An 18,235-nucleotide genomic window follows, 5' to 3' on the forward strand; every position below is an offset into this window, starting at 1 on the left:
TCTTCTGGAAATTCTTCGCTACCAGTAATCGTGTTGTCGATATTTTGATGAAAAATTTGCATAAACGGGTAGCCGAACTTCCAGTTGTTAGTTGAAAATTACTTTTACTATAATAGATCACGTATTAAAGAAAGGTGGTGTATAGCGTAAAAAGATCGATCAGATCAATAAAAGTTTATAATTACCAAAAATAATCATCCGGATCATATGCGTGGATCAAATGTAACCTGGCAACAGATGAGGCTACCATTTTTTTGTGGTAATGCTAGGGTCGTTGTACCAAAAGTGATCCGCAAAGCAATTATAATCCCAATCATTAATAACGTGTTGAAATTCAGATTTTTGCATGGTCGTTAATGCTTTTTCACTATAAAGACATCAGAATTTTCCACATTGAAAAGCATTGGATAATATCACGAACTTTGGTATTTGTTAAGATAGCTGGTGGTGCTCTTGTATTTTCCATAGCTGCCATTAAAGTAGGACGATATTTCTCAGATGTTTCAGTATTACAGTTAAATCCTTCATAACAATCAGTATTAGCTGTTAAAATTCGTATAGAAATTATATTTAATAATAAAAGCAAAATATAATATAAAAGGAATATACTTGCATTTTGACGGAATAGGATCTGGTAAAAAGTCTATATTTTCAAAAATATGCTGAGGAAGCCGAACTTGTTTACAAACATTACAATTAACATTATTACATTTTTAATCTGTAGAATAATAAAACGGAATTGTTAAATTCATTGAACTCAATATATAATAAAAATAAAAAATACAAAAAAAAGCAATGAAATTTTACTTGAAATGAGTAATGACAAATTCTATAATGTGTTCTTGAAATCCTTTTTCTTTGATAATATTTCTGCCGTTGTTTCACATGCATCTAATAATTTATCAATTTCAAGAATAATCTGTGTAATAATTTATATAATAAATATACAGTAATATGAATTAATATTTTAAAATTAAACAGATACTTAAAAAAAATCATCAATATCATGATCACTTGCAGGATCATAGCAACAAAAAGATTTTCATGTAATACCAATCTTTCAGTTCGTGAATGTAACAACTGTTGAATATTAAGTATACAATCACGTAATCCATTTTTTAGATCTTCATTTTTAGCTGCAGCTGCATGAATTTCTTCTAATGCGTCAACTTTTTTGAATATATCTTCCAATTCTGTACTCATTATATCTCTCATAATTGCAACTCCCTGAAGTCCAAAATTAATAATAGACATAATTTACTCTGCAGGATTTGCCCTTCCCCTTCTTTAGGTACCTACCGACATAATGACACTATTACTCGTATTGATTTTGTCTGGTCCTGTCCTCTTCTTCGGCGATATATGTTAACTGCATCTATCTTTGATGCTTACGACATGCACATTTCTGATCACAACCCAACTGTGATATGGCGCAGTACGTAATGCAATTAGCATATCAAAATCACCACGAAGAAATAAAGAAATTTGAACTGAACCAAATGTAGTTCGATGATCAGGACCACCATCAGTATAAAGACATAGAATAGATGGAATAGCTGAAATATGATGTGTTTGAATTGCATTGAAAACTATGATAAAAAGAATCCTCAATAGTTGTTGGAACATCAATAAAAAAATAACTGAAGGAGTAAGGAGCAATTTTGCAGAGTCATGATCACTTGCTGCTAATGTTGAATTTGTACCAACCAAACTTTTCTTATTACGTACACCAGTTGATGTAGTTACACCCTCTTCAATTGGAACTTTATACTTGTCATATGCTGCAATAAGACAAATATAATCATGATAAAGGATGGCAAATTCATGAAAATAACGGAAAAGACAAGCACAATAGTGTGCATCTGGATGATCCTTACGTAATTGTCTAGCTTAAATTTGATATTTAAGATTGAACTGACCAGTATAATGCATTGCTCGAGTGGAAGTAGGATTAGTTGGCCAAAATTGGAGGTGAATCCATTGAATATTGATGTTGTATGGTAATGGTACATCATATTTAGCCTCTAACCGATGTATAATAATTTCACAAAGATCAATTGCAATTGGCATATACAAAATTTCTTGCCGCCATCTATCATCAACTGCAGGTGTATTCTACAGGCAAATAAAAATATTTATTTACTTATTTAAATAAAATCTGAATAGAAATACATTTTACTTAATTAAAATATCTACTTCATTAAAATATGCTCCCATTTCATCCCAGAAAACATCAAACTTATCCATTATTAGCGTCCAGATCAACAATAATTGCTTAAGTTGCATCATTATACGTAAACGTTCTTCAATTTCTTTGCTAATTACATTATTTGTTGTTGAGGCATCACCAGTTAAGTCAAAATATAAAGTTCAAAGTACAGCTGGTGTAACCTTTTTAAAAAGAGAATACACGAAGGAAATTGAATTTAACTATAATACTAGCAATGCATTGTATAAAAAAACTCACTTTATCTAAAGCATTTTTGCGCATTTGACGTGTATAATATTTTGGTAAATTTTCATTAATCGCTGCTATTACACGCGCATTTTCTGTTCTGATCGATGGTGTTAATAGTTCCAATTGCCTTGGTAATACCAATAAATTGTCACAAGAACATTAAGTTGTAAATTTTTGATGTAATTATATTTTGTATTACATCATGTGGCGTATATTCATCAAAATCAAAAAACTCGTAAGAATCTTTTTCAAATAAAAAATTCGAGAGTTCTTCATATTTGGAATGAGTATATCATTAAATAACAACCAGGATTACGTATTGAGACATCACTATTATGTATTGTATTCATTTTTTGATTAACCTCTCTTGTAAATAAATGATATACTTTGCCCAAGGCTGTACAATAGACATTTTACCAGTTGCTCAAGTTTTTCATGTGAGAGCTGCTCCTTTTTATGATGTCCAATGAAATAAAATTTATTATAACTTTCATTATGTTGATATTGCTCTAACTCTTTGAATATATCTGATAATTTTAATGACCAAGTAATTAGTTTATTTCTATGTGGATCAATATACCAGAGAAGAGCAACTAGCCTTTCCACAAATTTATTAGCCAATGACTCTGAATTTACGCCACTCCATTTTTTTATTTATTTCTCAATAAAGTAATAACATCATTGTATAAAATATCACATCGAGTATCCTCTCTTTTTTGCATAGAAAAGTAAGGTTGGCGAGCTCTTTCCATCATGTTGTCAAAAATATTTGTTTTATTCTGTTGAATCACTTGATTTCTAGAATTACTTTTACCATTATCTTCCTCTCATTGAATAATGAATCTTATATGTTTTAATTCTAACTCTGACATCATCATATAACCCTTCTTCTCCATTTATTATCAATTTTTCCCACATAAACACGAACATTTCGTGTAAAAAATAAATCTTTTTTAATTGCATCATACATTTCCTTAAAAGTATCTGTATTTGAGTCAATTCTAACGTTTTTGAATGATAATATTTTTTTGACCTTCGTCAATGCTAACAAAAAATGTGGTATACTGAAAAATTAGTAAATAGTAACGCGTCAAAAAAAAAATCAAATTGCGTAAAGTAAATTCATTTTATGTATTACCTGTTACGGTAAATTGGTAATTCATTTGTATCCAGTAAATTGCTGATTCACAAATGGTAAAATGCTGAAATTTCCGATTTCTTTTTGAAGTATTAAGTAACGGAAGGATGTGAGAGATTTTCTTATTTATATGATGTGGTACTGCATGTGAAATCGTTAAATTTCATAATTAATTGATGAATCACGTGATAATATCTATAGTTGTTCAAGAACAACAACTGACCCTAAATATACTTTTTGCCTAACTTAATTAGTATTGTGATATTTTATAGTACAAAAAAAAACTCTTTTATATTTTGTGATATTTTCACTGGCCAATTATTAAAAATCTAATTTTTCTTTTCTGTTTAAATTATTAAGTAAAAGCAAACTTGTTTTTTTACAATTATTAGTATTACATATTTTTTTTTGTGACATTTTATAGGTAATAAAAAATTAACAATTTCATCTATTTGGCTTAGTAATTTGTTTCTTAAATAATTTATTTTTTTGAAAATTTCTAATTTTAACTAAAGAGAATCTCCTCACATTAAAGAACTAAATTTTGTAATAAATAAACCTAACTCCTTAACCTAACCATAACTTAACTTTAATTCTAATTCCTAACTCTAATAAATATTAGGAATGAATTTTCCTTTTAATTAGATGTAATAATATTATAATTAAGCTTTTTTTTGGTTGACTATAGTTTTTATGATAAAGTTTTATTTTTATTATATTTAGTAATTATACATGTAACAGTTACTTTTAATATCAAAAATTGTAGTAATTTCCTTATATAATAAATAGTAATAAATTTTAATATTGTTTTTTATGTTATTAAATATCTAAAAAGTATTAATAATTATTACTAATTAAAAAGGTGGGTCCTGTGAATGCCTTGTAAAGAAAGAGGGGCATTTATGCTAAGAATGGTCATTTTAAAACGAACTATACCCTCTGAGCAAAAATTTCACCCGACAGTGCATATGTGGAGTGCTTTATAGCATGACGAGTGGTTTGGTAATTAATAATATTAGATAGTTACTTTACTAAAAATGGCCAATTTTTTGAAATATTTTTATAAACCTAAATACAATAGCTTTCAAAACAATTGTGCAATTGTTTTGTAAAATTTTTAAAATATATCAAAATATATTTGAGGTATTTTTAAGATTAAAATATTAAAATAATATCAAAGTTAATTATATTATAATAATAAAATAATAATAAAAACATTAAAAAATTATTGTGATATTATTTTGAGTTATTTTTATAGACCTAGATACAATATAATTACAAAATAATAACAAAAATATAATAAAAACATTTTGATGTATTAAATGTATTTTTGTAGTATTTTAAAATTATTACAAAATCATTTCAAAAAATTAGCCATTTTTAGTAAAGTAGATTAGGTGTTAGTACTTTATGTATGTCCTGATTCTTTTTGCTGTTTAATAAATTATCAAATGCATTGCAGAAATAAAAAAAAAAACTAATTAAAAAGTTTTAGTTATATTTTAAATTATTTATAAAGAAAATAAAGATGTGCTTTTATTAATAAATGGTCTTATAGTCTATCAGGCAGAAACATTAGAGCTATATATTAATCTAACAGTACATATGTGAGATTTCATAGAGAAATGACGAATGGTTTACAAATTAATAATATTAGTATAGTTATATAATTTTTTACTTTTATATAATTACTAACATTATTCTAATAAAATTGTAAATATATTGCAGTTAATAAAAAATATTTCTTATTTTTTATATAATTGTTATATTTATATAACTAGATTTTTGATTTTTATATATATATTATAATAAATGTTATCTATAACAACAATAGTCCAAAATTTAAAATTTTAATTACTTATTATTATATAACTTGTTTTTTAAAGTACTTTGTTAAAATATTAATTGCAGTAAATTTTTTTTATTACCATATTATATTAAAATTTTAATGTTACATAAATAATATTAGTATAATTTATAAGTAATAGTTACCAAATAATAATTTTTATATATCAATATTTTTGCATTAACCTATATTTTTTAATACAATTAAAAAACTTAATACTTTTTAAATATTTTAAAAGTTAATAATAAAAAAAAAATTTAAAAATTAATATTATTATCAAATAATACAAATAATACTAATATAACATAACTCAAATAATTCAAATAAAAAAAGTGAAAAAATACATTTTTTACAATATTTTATATTGAATTTCTCTTATCAAAATAAATTTAATAATATAAATTTTATTAAAATTCAATTAAATTGCTTGAAAATAAAAATTTGTAAAATAAAAAATTTTTAAAAATCTTCTACAATTTAGCTAAAATTAATATATAAACTTAACAGTTAATATAAAATTTAAATCTGAATTAAATTAATATAGTTCAAGTTCTATTATATTTATATTTATAAAAATTAATATATAAGTAGTTTTAACCTTACTAAACAACTTTTATTTAATAAAAAAAATCAATTTTAGTTTAATTAAAATGGTAAAATTATACTTTAAGGCTAAAAAATAAAGTTAATACTATTATAAAAAATGCAATTTTTTCATAAATAACAATATATCTATACTCATAAAAATTAATATATAAGTAGTTTTAATTTTGCCAAATAATATTTAATTTGATTTTATTTAACTAAAATAATAAAATTACTGAAAAATTTGTATTAATAAAAAATATATTTTTAAATGAATTATATTATATCTAGCTTTATAAAAATTAATATATAAATTAAATTTACTAAATAACTTTAGTAGGCAAATTTTATATAATTAAAGTAATAATTAATAAAATTATATTTTAAATAAATATAATACATAATTATTTAATAAAATATTTTATATTTAAAAAAAAATATTAAAAAATCACTATGCAGTATATACATGCCACCCAAATTATTTTGGACTGCCGTAATTATAAGTAAAATCCCAAATTCAATTATGGCATCCCAAATTATTTTGGCACTTTACATAGTAAATTATATATAAACCGAATGAATTATGGCATCCCAAATTATAATTATGGCATCCCAAAATAATTTGGGCAGCATGTATAATGCAGTAATCATTACTATACTAGTATTAGCAAATATTAGCAATTAATTCTATTCTAATTCTTGGTAATATTTAGCAATACTCTTATATAAAAATTGTAAAATATAATATAAAATTAAAATAAAAATTACTAGTAGTAAATAAAATTAATAATCCCCTGTCGCACTAAGTATCACTCATGATCACCTTCATACTAATTTTTAAAAATTGTGAGTAATTAGCTGAGTTTATAAATGACTGGGAATCTTCATTTAGTCATTTTCTGGTCTCATATAGATAGTGCTCCTAACAGATCGGTTCAGACCGGATTCAGCTTAAATCTGATCTGATCTGATTTTTATTTTAATAGATCTGATCTGATCTGAATCCGATCAGATCTGGTTCAATTTGATCTGAATCTGGTTCGGATCTATTTGAATCCGATTTGAATTTAATCTGAATCTGATTCAGATCTAGTTCTTGTCCTAAAAAAAGGAAGGGAACGTTAATTACGTTCCTCAAGTAAAAAGAAAAAAAACAAAAAAAAATGAACTTACCATAGTTCATTTTTTTTTGAATCCTGGTCGTTCAGCTTTGTCTCACGTCCAGATTTCCTAAAAAAAAAAGAAAGGGAACGTTAATTACGTTCCCTTAAGTAAAAATAAAAAAAAACAAAAAAAAACGAACTTACCATAGTTCGTTCTTTTTTGAATCCTGGTCATTTAGCTTTGTCTCACGTCCAGGTTTCCTAAAAAAAAGAAAGGGAACGTTAATTAGTACGTTCCCTTAAGTAAAAATAAAATAAAAATAAAAAAAGAAATGAACTTACTATAGTTCGTTCTTTTTTTTGAATCCTGGTCGTTCAGCTTCGTCTCACGTCCAGGTTTCCTAAAAAAAAAGAAAGAGAACGTTAATTAGTACGTTGTAACCCGAGAAATCAGGATAATCACGTGAGCGGATGAATAAAAGACTGAATGGAACAAGGATAAATAATTAACTGATGGATAAATAATTAACCGATAAAATAATATTTATAGTTTAGTTTAGTTTAGTCACGAGATAGTCATATGATAATACATCTTTATTTTCTTATTATTCTTAAATTTTTATTAGTAGAAAAGTTAGAAATAGTAGAAATAATTTTCTTAAAAATGTATAAATATAGGTGGGATTCGTTAGGAATTCCGCAGTCAGTTTTTGACTCAAATTTAATAAAATAAATATTAATTGTTAAAAGTTATCTTGAATATGCTCATTGTACGCTTGAGAATTAATTAATGTTATATTATTAAGTCCAGAAAAGTAAAGAAAAGAAAGTTATTCTCATTTCATTATATGAAATATAATAAGAAGTTAGGAGAACTCTTCAGTTTATAAGAAATAAAGTGGTAATATTTGAAAGAATAAATATTACATAAAGAATAATATTTTGGGAATATTATGAATGAGTGGTAGTATTTGAAAAAATAAATATTACGAATATATGAGAAAGAAAGCGAGAAGTTAAGAGAAAAACAAAATCTAAACCAAGCGAAATAATGAGAAGTAAAGTTGTAATGTAAAAGATGTGTTTATCCACGGGTGGCAGACGTGGGTGACAACGTTCCCTTAAGTAAAAATAAAAAAAAACAAAAAAAAAACGAACTTACCATAGTTCGTTCTTTTTTTAAATCCTGGTCGTTCAGCTTCATCTCACATCCAGGTTTTCTAAAAAAAAGAAAGGGAACGTTAATTATGTTTCCTTAAGTAAAAAAAAATAAAATAAAATAAAATAAACGAACTTACTATAGTTCGTTCTCTTAAATCCTGGTTGTTCCTTCATCTCACGTCCAGGTTTCCTAAAAAAAAAAGAAAGGGAACGTTAATTACGTTCCTTTAAGTAAAAAAAATAAAATAAAAATAAAAGAAACGAACTTACCTAGTTCGTTCTTTTAAATATTGGTCGTCCAGCTTCGTCCGTTCATCCAGAAAAAGTTTTTTAAAAAAAAAATTTTTTTTTTTTATTTAAAAAAAAATCTGATCTGAATCTGTTCAGATCGGATCAGATTTTCTTGTGTTATGATCTGATCCGATCTGATCTATAGATCAGAATTTTGAAAACCGAACCGGATCTGACTCGGATCAAATCTGTGGATCTAGATCAGATCAGATTTTTTTTGGAGCACTACATATAGATAGCCAGGAAATTACTAATTTTAGTTTAAAATAGTTAAAATAGTTAATATTTAATGAGTGACATACTCCAGGGAATTAATTACTCATTTATTTTCTGGAAAGGAAAACAATAGGGTTTTTTTCCCTTCAGGAAAAAACCCCTATTATTTCCAAATAAATAATACAAATTATTAAAATTATCTTGATAATTAAAATTTAAATTTCATTAGTAGTGAAATTAAAGAAATTTAATAATAAAACTTTTTTTATAAAGATTTTTTTATATATATAAATCATAAATAAGTTGTTTAATAATTAATAGTACAATAATTTTATAGCAAATCTTTTAATCATCTTCTATAAACTGTAAGTATTTAAGAAAACCTATTCTATATATAATTTATATATACAGGAAAATGGTGTACATATAAGGTCTTTTAGATAACTAATGGATGATTTATAATTACAAATAATTTGCTTATTGATTATAGTAGAAAATTTGATTTTAATGTAATCTTTATATATATTATTTAAGATTCTCATAAATTATATTATTTGATTTATATATATATTATTTGCAGCTTATTTAATTTAAAAAATTAATATTTGAAGATATATAAAATAAAAAAAAATTTAAAATAAGATTTAATATATATTACTTATTTTCTTAAATTAAATTTTAATTGGTTATAAAATAATAACCATAAATGTAAATGTATAACTACCACTTTTGTTCTTAAAATTCATGATTTTGTACTATTATTATTTTGATTTAATGTCAGTTATCAGTTTATACTGAATTAATATTCTTAGAAAGTAATTTGTTAATTACTGATCTGCTGATCAATAGAACCACCTGATCATAATTTAATATAAAATCGTCGTGCTAATAAATAATAATAAAATGCGCATTTTGCCTCAATCTTCAAAACCAATTCCTTATGTCTACTCAAAAACATAAAAGACAACTGGTAATATTGTTCAGAAACTTCATTATGGTCATTTTGCTATAAATTGGTGGTTCTTTATTGGAATAAAAACAAAAACAGCTCAAACAAAACAGACGTATTCCTATACGCGTTAATGAGATTAAAATTTGAACTTAACCAAATAGAATTTATTATTCGAGTATTTGATAATAATTAGAAGCCTGGTTATATATGTGAATTAGATAAGAAAGCTATAGTTTACTCGACACCAAGTGCTGAAATAAATGAAATGTTAAGACGCGTTTTTCTGGACCAGATGTTTTAGGTTCTGATAATGAAATAATAATTGAACAATTACAAGCATAAGTTTTGATTTTTCCATTGCAAATTATTACCAATGGTATTACAGTTTTTGTGGCAACATTGGGTAGTTCAGATCAAGCAGAATGGTTCTGGTTATCGCTCATCTTTTTATCATAAGTATCATGGACAACACTCTTTAATATGTCAATCAATAATGAACAATGAATATAAATTAGATATATACTGTATTAACAAGAAAAAAAAATTGACACTTACATTGGAAAATCTCCCACTGATATTTGAAAAAATTTGACGGCAAAGAATTATTTGGCTTATGTCAACTTGTTATAAAAGCCACATGAATACGCCATATTGCAAATCATGTGACTGGAATAATATTCAAATAATAACGCATGCTTTTGAAAGAAAAAAAAATATCAGTTGTTAATATAAACTGGTATCAATTTTTTCGTTAAATGGAAACAGCAACTAACAACTATTATTAAATTTACCTCACATCTTGCTTCTATATATCCAGCAGATTGTGAAATTACTGACATTATATTAGGGGCATGGAGAACAATGATGGATGTACTGATATAACACCTTATAAAAAAAAGAATCATCCCATGAGTAGTTGAATTGCTAAAGCATTTTTTGAATATGATGATACAAACAAACAATTTACCCAATATAATAGCTTGAATTTTGGACATGTGTAGAGGATTCAAGAAGTGATAGAGCTTTGATACTTGACTTGTATACAAAAAATCTTCTCCATATGATCCATCAAAGGCAGAAATATTGGAAAAGAATCATGAACTCCAAAATAAGTTGATCAATTTTGGAAATGAACAATCGTGACTTGGATGGTAAACAAAGGATATTATCAGTAATTGCTAATAATTTTTCGCGTCAAGATATAAAAAAGAATTTGAATGTAGGTTTAAAAGAATAATAATTGTTTGTAATTAATTTTTTTTTGCTAAAATATACCAAATTTTTTAGATTTCAAATGATTTGATGGATGCAGCAGGGAAATATTCACGATCTAATGGACCTGGTTGTATTGCTATAAGCAAACCAATAGTAACTCAGAGTCGGATATCAGAAGTAAAAGATTACGAGTTTGAAGCTTTTTTTGCGGATAAAGACAATGTTTCTATGAGCTCCTATAAAGTTGGTTCAAAAACTAATCTTCCAATTTGTATTTGAAAGACAATAAAGAGGCACTTTGGAAAAAATTTGAGGCAACTTACACAGATGGAATTAAACGGACATCATTTATGGCACGATTAGCAAATGGACAATATATCTATTGAAATGATATAGGTGGTCTATGTAGTATTTGTAACGAATACTTCTATGAAGTTTTTGATACCTAGTCTAATCTGATTAAAAATTTTTCTATTATTACAAAATAAGTTAAATTATGGAATTGGAAAAATTACGTAGAAGAGGTTTTGAAGAAGAACTAACTATGAATGGGATGGTACAACAATTCACATGAACACAATTAATCATTGTTTACTGGGAAATGCCACGAAAAACATACTAATCGATGTACTGCATGTGATCAGCTATTTGTACTCTTCCAATATCTTATGATACATCTTGAAGAACACCATTCAACAATCGAAGAATGCAGGGATAAACTATATTATTTTTTGGCACACCAAGCGAGAAAAGTATATTTAAATAGTCAGTTTAAAGCTAGACTAGCAAAGTTAGACAGTAATGGTGCAATTTTGGTATGTGATTATAAAATGCGTATACCTAAGAGCGCAAGAGAAACTGAAGATCAATTTTTTGGAAAACGTGGGTGGACCTTGCACACAATTTTGGTGTTAACAAAATATAGCTGATCAACTTAACGTTCAAGTATTCGATCATTGGAGTATAGACACAAAACAGGAACCTTGGTTTACTATTTCATCATTTGATTCTGTTTTTGAAACTCTTAACCCTAGACCACAATGGATTGTAGTAGTATCAGATAACGGTGCTCATTACCATAACTCTGAATTAATTGCCGCTGTTGCTAACTGGTACCAATGGTACAATATTGAAATTCGTGGCTGGTATTTCCTTGAGTCGGGAGAAGCCAAAACAAGCGTTGATTCTCATCACGCACAGTTAAGCTTTCTAAGTAATTTTTCTAAACTATAAAACAATAATTAATTCATTGCTAGATTGCACATGCCACAAAAAGATATATTCGTATTGGACATAATTTAGACGAAGGAGAAAAGATACAAACTGCAATAGCTGATTTAGGAGGAACTTCGGTTGCAAATCTAGAACCTATACGTGATGATCATAATGTTAAAACAATTGCTGGTATTACTAAATTGTTTTACAAATAGCGTAAATTCCCTATGAGCTTTGCTCAGAATATCAAATGACAACAACTGAAGAAATAAACAAAATCAGGACGGGACTTTGACCGGCAGGCGTGACTGGTATCTATTCCCTGCCCAATTGATGGTGATTACGCTGGATATATACGAGCTCAATGCTTGCCACATATTGGATCATGGTCTCAGGTTTCACCATTTGAAATATCAAAATTAACTACAGCACCCATAAATAAGCCAAGGTCCAACGTCACACCTCACTCAATTCCAAAAAACCCATGGAACTTTTCACTATCTCACGTTCAAAGTAATTATTTATTATAATGAAAATGATATTTTTTTTCTGATTTTTTTTCTATATTTACAACTGGTAGATACAAATAAACAAGAAAAAAGTAATAATCAAGCTTATTCATTATTAGGCAAGATAATAATTTCTTCATTTTTCTTATACATTAGTTAAAATTTGTTGGTAATTATTTCTAGTAATTTTTTATTTAGCTATTGGAGAAACGTTTGAATTGAAAAGAAGGCGTTAAAACGTAATCAGAAATATGGTAAAAGAGGAGTAGGAAAACGAATGACAAAAACAGTGAAATCTTACCTTGAGAGCTACTTTTTAGCGGGTAATATGAACAGAATAGATCGTATGTCAGCAAAGGATATGGTAGAGTAACTTGCTAGCGAAGGCGAAATTCAGGCTGAAAACGTTCCTGAAATAACACCAGTTGCAAGTTGGATCACACAAAATGCAGCAAGTTTGAAAAAACAATCAGCAATAGAAAAAATAGCAGAAGGAAGCAGTACCGCTAGAAATATCCATAATTTTCAAGAAATAGCGAAATCTAGTATTCGTGATGTAAATATTAATAGCGAGCAGGTATAAACAAAACGGCAGAGAAAAACGTAATTTTAGGAAATAATGTTGGCTAGTGTTCAAAAATTTTGTGTTTATATATATATATACAACCACCCAAATCTCTAGTCCAGTATAGGAAAGTTCTTGACGAAAGTTTTTTTTTTATTTTTTTCAAATAAAAATTCATTGTTTGGTTCTTGTACCCTTGTACGTTTCTCTGTTTTACCTGGGCACCATATTATTTCATAAAAGCTATTGAGCGGCGGGTTGAATATGCTTTTCCTAATAAATATCTGGGGAATTAATTTTGATATTGGACTCGTGTTATGCAATTTCTTGCTTTTCAAGAACTCACTTTGTCTTGCGCGTTATATAACATAAACATCCTGACATTTTGTACATTTTGCAAGATGCGTTTCTGTTTCATTTGTTAATTGCATGCTAAACATTTTAAATCGCCGTAAATTTTATAGTGTCTTTCTTCATCTGTTCTAGGTAGGAAGTGTAAGCGCAATAGATTAATATATCTTCAATATATTCTTAAGGAGGTGCATTTCAACCCTGTGTTTGCTTCTAAGATACATTCAGCTCATATATATCTAGATCCGGATGGAAGAAATTCCTGTCATTTGTGGTGAATTTCCATTTCCCCAAAAGTATGCAATTTTGTCTTTGTTAGGAAAATACCCCTGTCATGTGGTTGATTCTCTTGACTAACCTATCCGGCCCACAATTCCTACTATGACCTTTCACCTTTATTAAATCTACACTATCTATTAAATCTAATAATATGATTTTACCAAGTTTCGATGATCAAAATAAAATTAAACACCTCTTCATTAACCGACCGGTACTTATTTTGGTCAACAGTGTACTATGTAGAAATGTTTTGCATTATATGTGTTCTTGTGTCAATAATATCACCATTATGCGATTAATTCTTAATTAACGCTTTGATTTTTTTGGTAATTCCTGAATGCTTCTCATGTTTTTTATGTAAATTTTCACCAACATAGATAACGACAAGTTTTAAAAAAAATTTACATGACCAATGTTCAACCAACCTTGTCACTTATTTACATCGTGAATTAGCCAATATCTTATTAATCAACTTATTCCAGTTATATGTATTGTCCGAATTTTTCTTTTTAATCATGGATTATTCTAATACGACGTGGCAAAATTAAAACCAATCATACATTGACCTATAGCGTTGAATATTCATTCTTTTGCTTCTATCCGCTGTTGTTAGCCAATTTGTTTAGCTTGAAGCAAAATTATGCTATCATACTCTTGTTCAGGGCTTTTTGAATCTCCTTTTATAGTCAGTTCACCATTTTCGTTAATAAGTAAAGTTGTCTCAGCTGAGAGTTTGTCTCATAATCATATTCGAGGTTCTTGTAAGCTTGTTAAATGAAGAAGATCCTTATGATTGATGTAAAGTATTTGAAGCTGCTTTTGCAGCCAATGACAATAGAAAGGTTGCTCTAGCTGTTGAATTTCTTAGAGATGCTGCCAGAGACTGGTACGAAGCAATGCTGTAAGCTAATCTAGATCAAATTAAGCTGAGCTTTCCTTAACGATGGCACTTGTGTATTCAGAAGGATAAAAAATTTAGGTATCTGAGCTACTCATTGATTGCTTCGAGGTAGCTTCACTTCACTCCTAAAATTACTGGACGTTTTGCATATCACGGCTTTGGATTTTTATTATTGCAAAAATTGATGGAATAAGGTTTCGTAACGTTGTGTAGGTCTCAAAATACGGTATATATACGCGTTATTTGTTCTCTTTTTCACTTTCTCTTTTCTAATGATTTTGTTGGTATTCTCAAGTTCTTTTTTATAAGTTGGTATCCTTTTTCGCTTTAAACCAAACACTTAGGATTCTCATAGCTTCGTGTTTAAGATTTTCACTTCGGTTCTGATCTACTCATTACATACTATTGGTTGTATCCTAATTATAATTTCAATCTTAAGTTTCTGTATAATTGAACAAAGAACCCATCTTAAAAAGAATTATCTGTAATTAAACATATTCATCAATTCTTTGAAAATTCTTTGTGTCCGGGTTTGTTTTTTTTAGTCAAAACATAGCTTATACCCAAATTTCTGACTCCAACACTCATAGCACTCATTACATTCCTCCTCTGATAGAACTTCGTTTAGCAATTCACCATAATACTTAACCTTGGTGAATAAATTCTGCCTATTCTTCTGGTATTTGATTAAATTCATGGTTTAGTTCAAAAAATGTTAGTGAAACCTTAACTATTCCCAGTTAATATCATCTGGCTCGATTAAAAGAATCCCTTTCTTCGTTGTTAGCAATTCTTGAAAGATCCACCATTAGCTGAAATTAACGTTCTTCTCTGATCGCTTACAAAGTTTCAATTCTTGCTTGATTATGGTGTCCCGTCGAATTCTGATCGAATAAAGGATCTTTTCCCGTGAACTTGTCTTTTCGTGTAATAAAGTGCTTTATTGTTTTGTCCCGTAACTAAACATCTTTTATCCACAGGTGTGTTGCATCAGTGATATTGTGATAACAATGTTTTTTGATAATCTTAAAGAATAACAAATCTCCTCGTTTTTGTTTCTCGAACGCGCTTCTTGCATTTTTAATTTCTTTTTTGGTACGTTGCTGATGGATGAATGTCACGAGTAAAATGTCTATTGAGCTCATTTAAAGATCGTGTGTATCAAAAATCTCTTTTATCTATCATAGACATTCTCTTGTGCATCATTACTTTATATTTATCCTACAATATATTTATCTTTTGCATCACGAGTAATTGAGTGTACACGTGAATCCTATATTTGGACCATCGCACGTTTTTCTCAACTCTTATTGTTTTTTTCCTAAAGGTACAAACAAGATGGTGAGATTTTATGAATTGATGATCTTTGATGGGACGTTTGACTAACTTACAAAGTGCTACATGGTCTAAACTAGCTATGATTCACGATAGAATTAAATCTTCGCTGTGTATTCGTCATTATTCCAATTAATTCGCCTTTTTAACCTTACAGTAATCATAAACATCATCCCTTAGATATCATTTAAGTTATGCATTAAATTTCTTAAAAGAGCAATCAACGTTACTATTATTTAAATCTGATCATTCTTACTTGGAATATAAAAGGCTTGATCGCTTCCTGACCCTCTGCTCTAATTTCCGCCGGGCTTTTCATAAAACTTTTTCTCCTTTTTCGTTTATAATATTGAGAAGGTCATTTTAAACGTTCAAATAAAGTCACTATCTAAGAGTTAGATCACAGTCTTTCTTTTTATCGGCTTACAACTTGTTTCTTGCATCTTCAGTTTGTGTTGTTTCTCTTGTAATGTGATTTTTTACTTCCCACATATATTCTTTGTATTATTATAAACTTATGTAAGAACATCTTCTAAATACTTATTTCGAAGAGACTTTATTGGAATAGACATACATTCTTATTCTTGTATTTTCATGGTTTGCTTTTGTAATTATGTATGCATTTTTTGCCAGCACCTGAGAATTCAACAAATGCTATGTTATTTCTACATGTTTTCCATTTATAAGTTGTGTTTCTTCTAAAATCCTGACTGCTGTAGCGTATTCGACCAGATTTATAAACTTTGCTATATATTTCGGTTTTTCGGGAGAACCCCGCCGATACGTTTATTGATTTGGAAAGGTCTAAATCTTTAAATATTTTATATTTCTTCGCAGATTGTATACTGTGTTGTCTGATGTTCATATAAGTTCTTCTCCATTATTCGGAACAGCAATTAACTTGAATTTTCTATTAGGAGAGAGAGATACTTTATCTTCATTTATTTTATCTAGAATTTGATGTGATGTTCGTGCAACTTCCAATGATCATGATCATATGATAATGAATTGATGTCCTTCCCCTGAAAACGTGCATTTTTGGTTTTCTTTTTTCCTTTAATATATACTGTACATGCAGGAGAATCCCCATCTTTTTTGTTTCATTCCTAGTGGATGTATGAACTCATTTATTGTATGATATTGTTCTTTTTCCTTTTAGATCATGTTGTTTTGTTGGATTTCATATTTACATGATTAGTTTTTGAAGAAATTACATTGCATCTCATTTCTTTTCGAGATGTTATGAGATAAAAATTATTCGCGATTTTACCGTACTGAAAGACACACAAATTTACTCAAACAAAATTCTGTTAAAGAAAGTACGATTTTATAGTGTATATAAAATTTGAATTTGTGGATAGTCCGTGAAAGCTATATAATTTATAAAAATTAGAAGGAAAAAATACGAATATAACGAAATTTCAATAAAATATTATTACGTATTTATTATAATAATAAAAAAATAAATGGAAATGATATAAACCAACGAGATTCTTAAATAAGTAATTAATAGTAGGTGTTGGATTAATTTTTTTTTGAAATAAATGCTACTAAGTAATTTGTTAAACATTCTATTACAAGAAATTTTATTCAAAGAAATAATTTCGTATAATATTAGACAAAATCGGGGTATCGTAAAAATGCGCTTGGAAAAAAAAAATATCTAATAACAGATAATACATGAATACAAACTATCGTTCATTCATTACATCCCTTTTCTATCAACCTTTTTTGTCGATCTGTAAACGATATGGGTTACATATTTAACTAAACAAGTCATAAAATGAATGTAGCACTAGTTTCTTTGTTAAATTACTTTATTAATATAAATTATAATTGTACAGGGCTATCATTTGTTACATTTTTGGCTTATCGTAAGAATATTCATTATTAACTACCTAATAGGGGAAATATACAAAGAATTATTAAATAAATAATATTTAATAAATAACAAATTAAATTCAATTAAAATAAAAAAAAAATATATATATATAGGTGTTCCCTTCTGCACCAGAGAAAATTAAAAAAAAAGCAATTGATTTTGCTAATTTCGTTCGCCCCTTTTACCAGATCAATTTCTACCAAGAATTTCATCGACACTGATGTTTATATTTT

The 18,235-nt window shown here is 27.5% G+C and overlaps 3 protein-coding genes across 3 annotated transcripts; 2 read left to right on the forward strand and 1 right to left on the reverse strand.

Moving 5' to 3' along the window:
- Positions 1-474: 474 nt before the first annotated feature.
- Positions 475-1,254, reverse strand: OCT59_017036 (uncharacterized protein; the record flags this gene model as incomplete). Its single annotated transcript, XM_066146092.1, has 5 exons — positions 475-522; positions 614-631; positions 710-718; positions 808-891; positions 1,054-1,254. The coding sequence occupies 5 exons, from the start codon at positions 1,252-1,254 to the stop codon at positions 475-477; spliced, it is 360 nt and encodes a 119-aa protein (XP_066003818.1).
- A 9,625-nt stretch (positions 1,255-10,879) lies between these two features.
- OCT59_017037 (uncharacterized protein) lies at positions 10,880-11,244 on the forward strand (the record flags this gene model as incomplete). Its single annotated transcript, XM_066146093.1, has 2 exons — positions 10,880-10,969; positions 11,038-11,244. 2 exons carry the CDS (start codon positions 10,880-10,882, stop codon positions 11,242-11,244), a joined length of 297 nt encoding a protein of 98 aa, XP_066003819.1.
- A 217-nt stretch (positions 11,245-11,461) lies between these two features.
- OCT59_017038 (uncharacterized protein) lies at positions 11,462-12,925 on the forward strand (the record flags this gene model as incomplete). Its single annotated transcript, XM_066146094.1, has 6 exons — positions 11,462-11,521; positions 11,610-11,847; positions 11,933-12,164; positions 12,242-12,369; positions 12,761-12,808; positions 12,888-12,925. The coding sequence occupies 6 exons, from the start codon at positions 11,462-11,464 to the stop codon at positions 12,923-12,925; spliced, it is 744 nt and encodes a 247-aa protein (XP_066003820.1).
- Positions 12,926-18,235: the final 5,310 nt, after the last annotated feature.

The sequence above is a fragment of the Rhizophagus irregularis genome, chromosome 25, assembly GCF_026210795.1.
Source record: "Rhizophagus irregularis chromosome 25, complete sequence".
NCBI lineage: Eukaryota > Fungi > Glomeromycota > Glomeromycetes > Glomerales > Glomeraceae > Rhizophagus > Rhizophagus irregularis.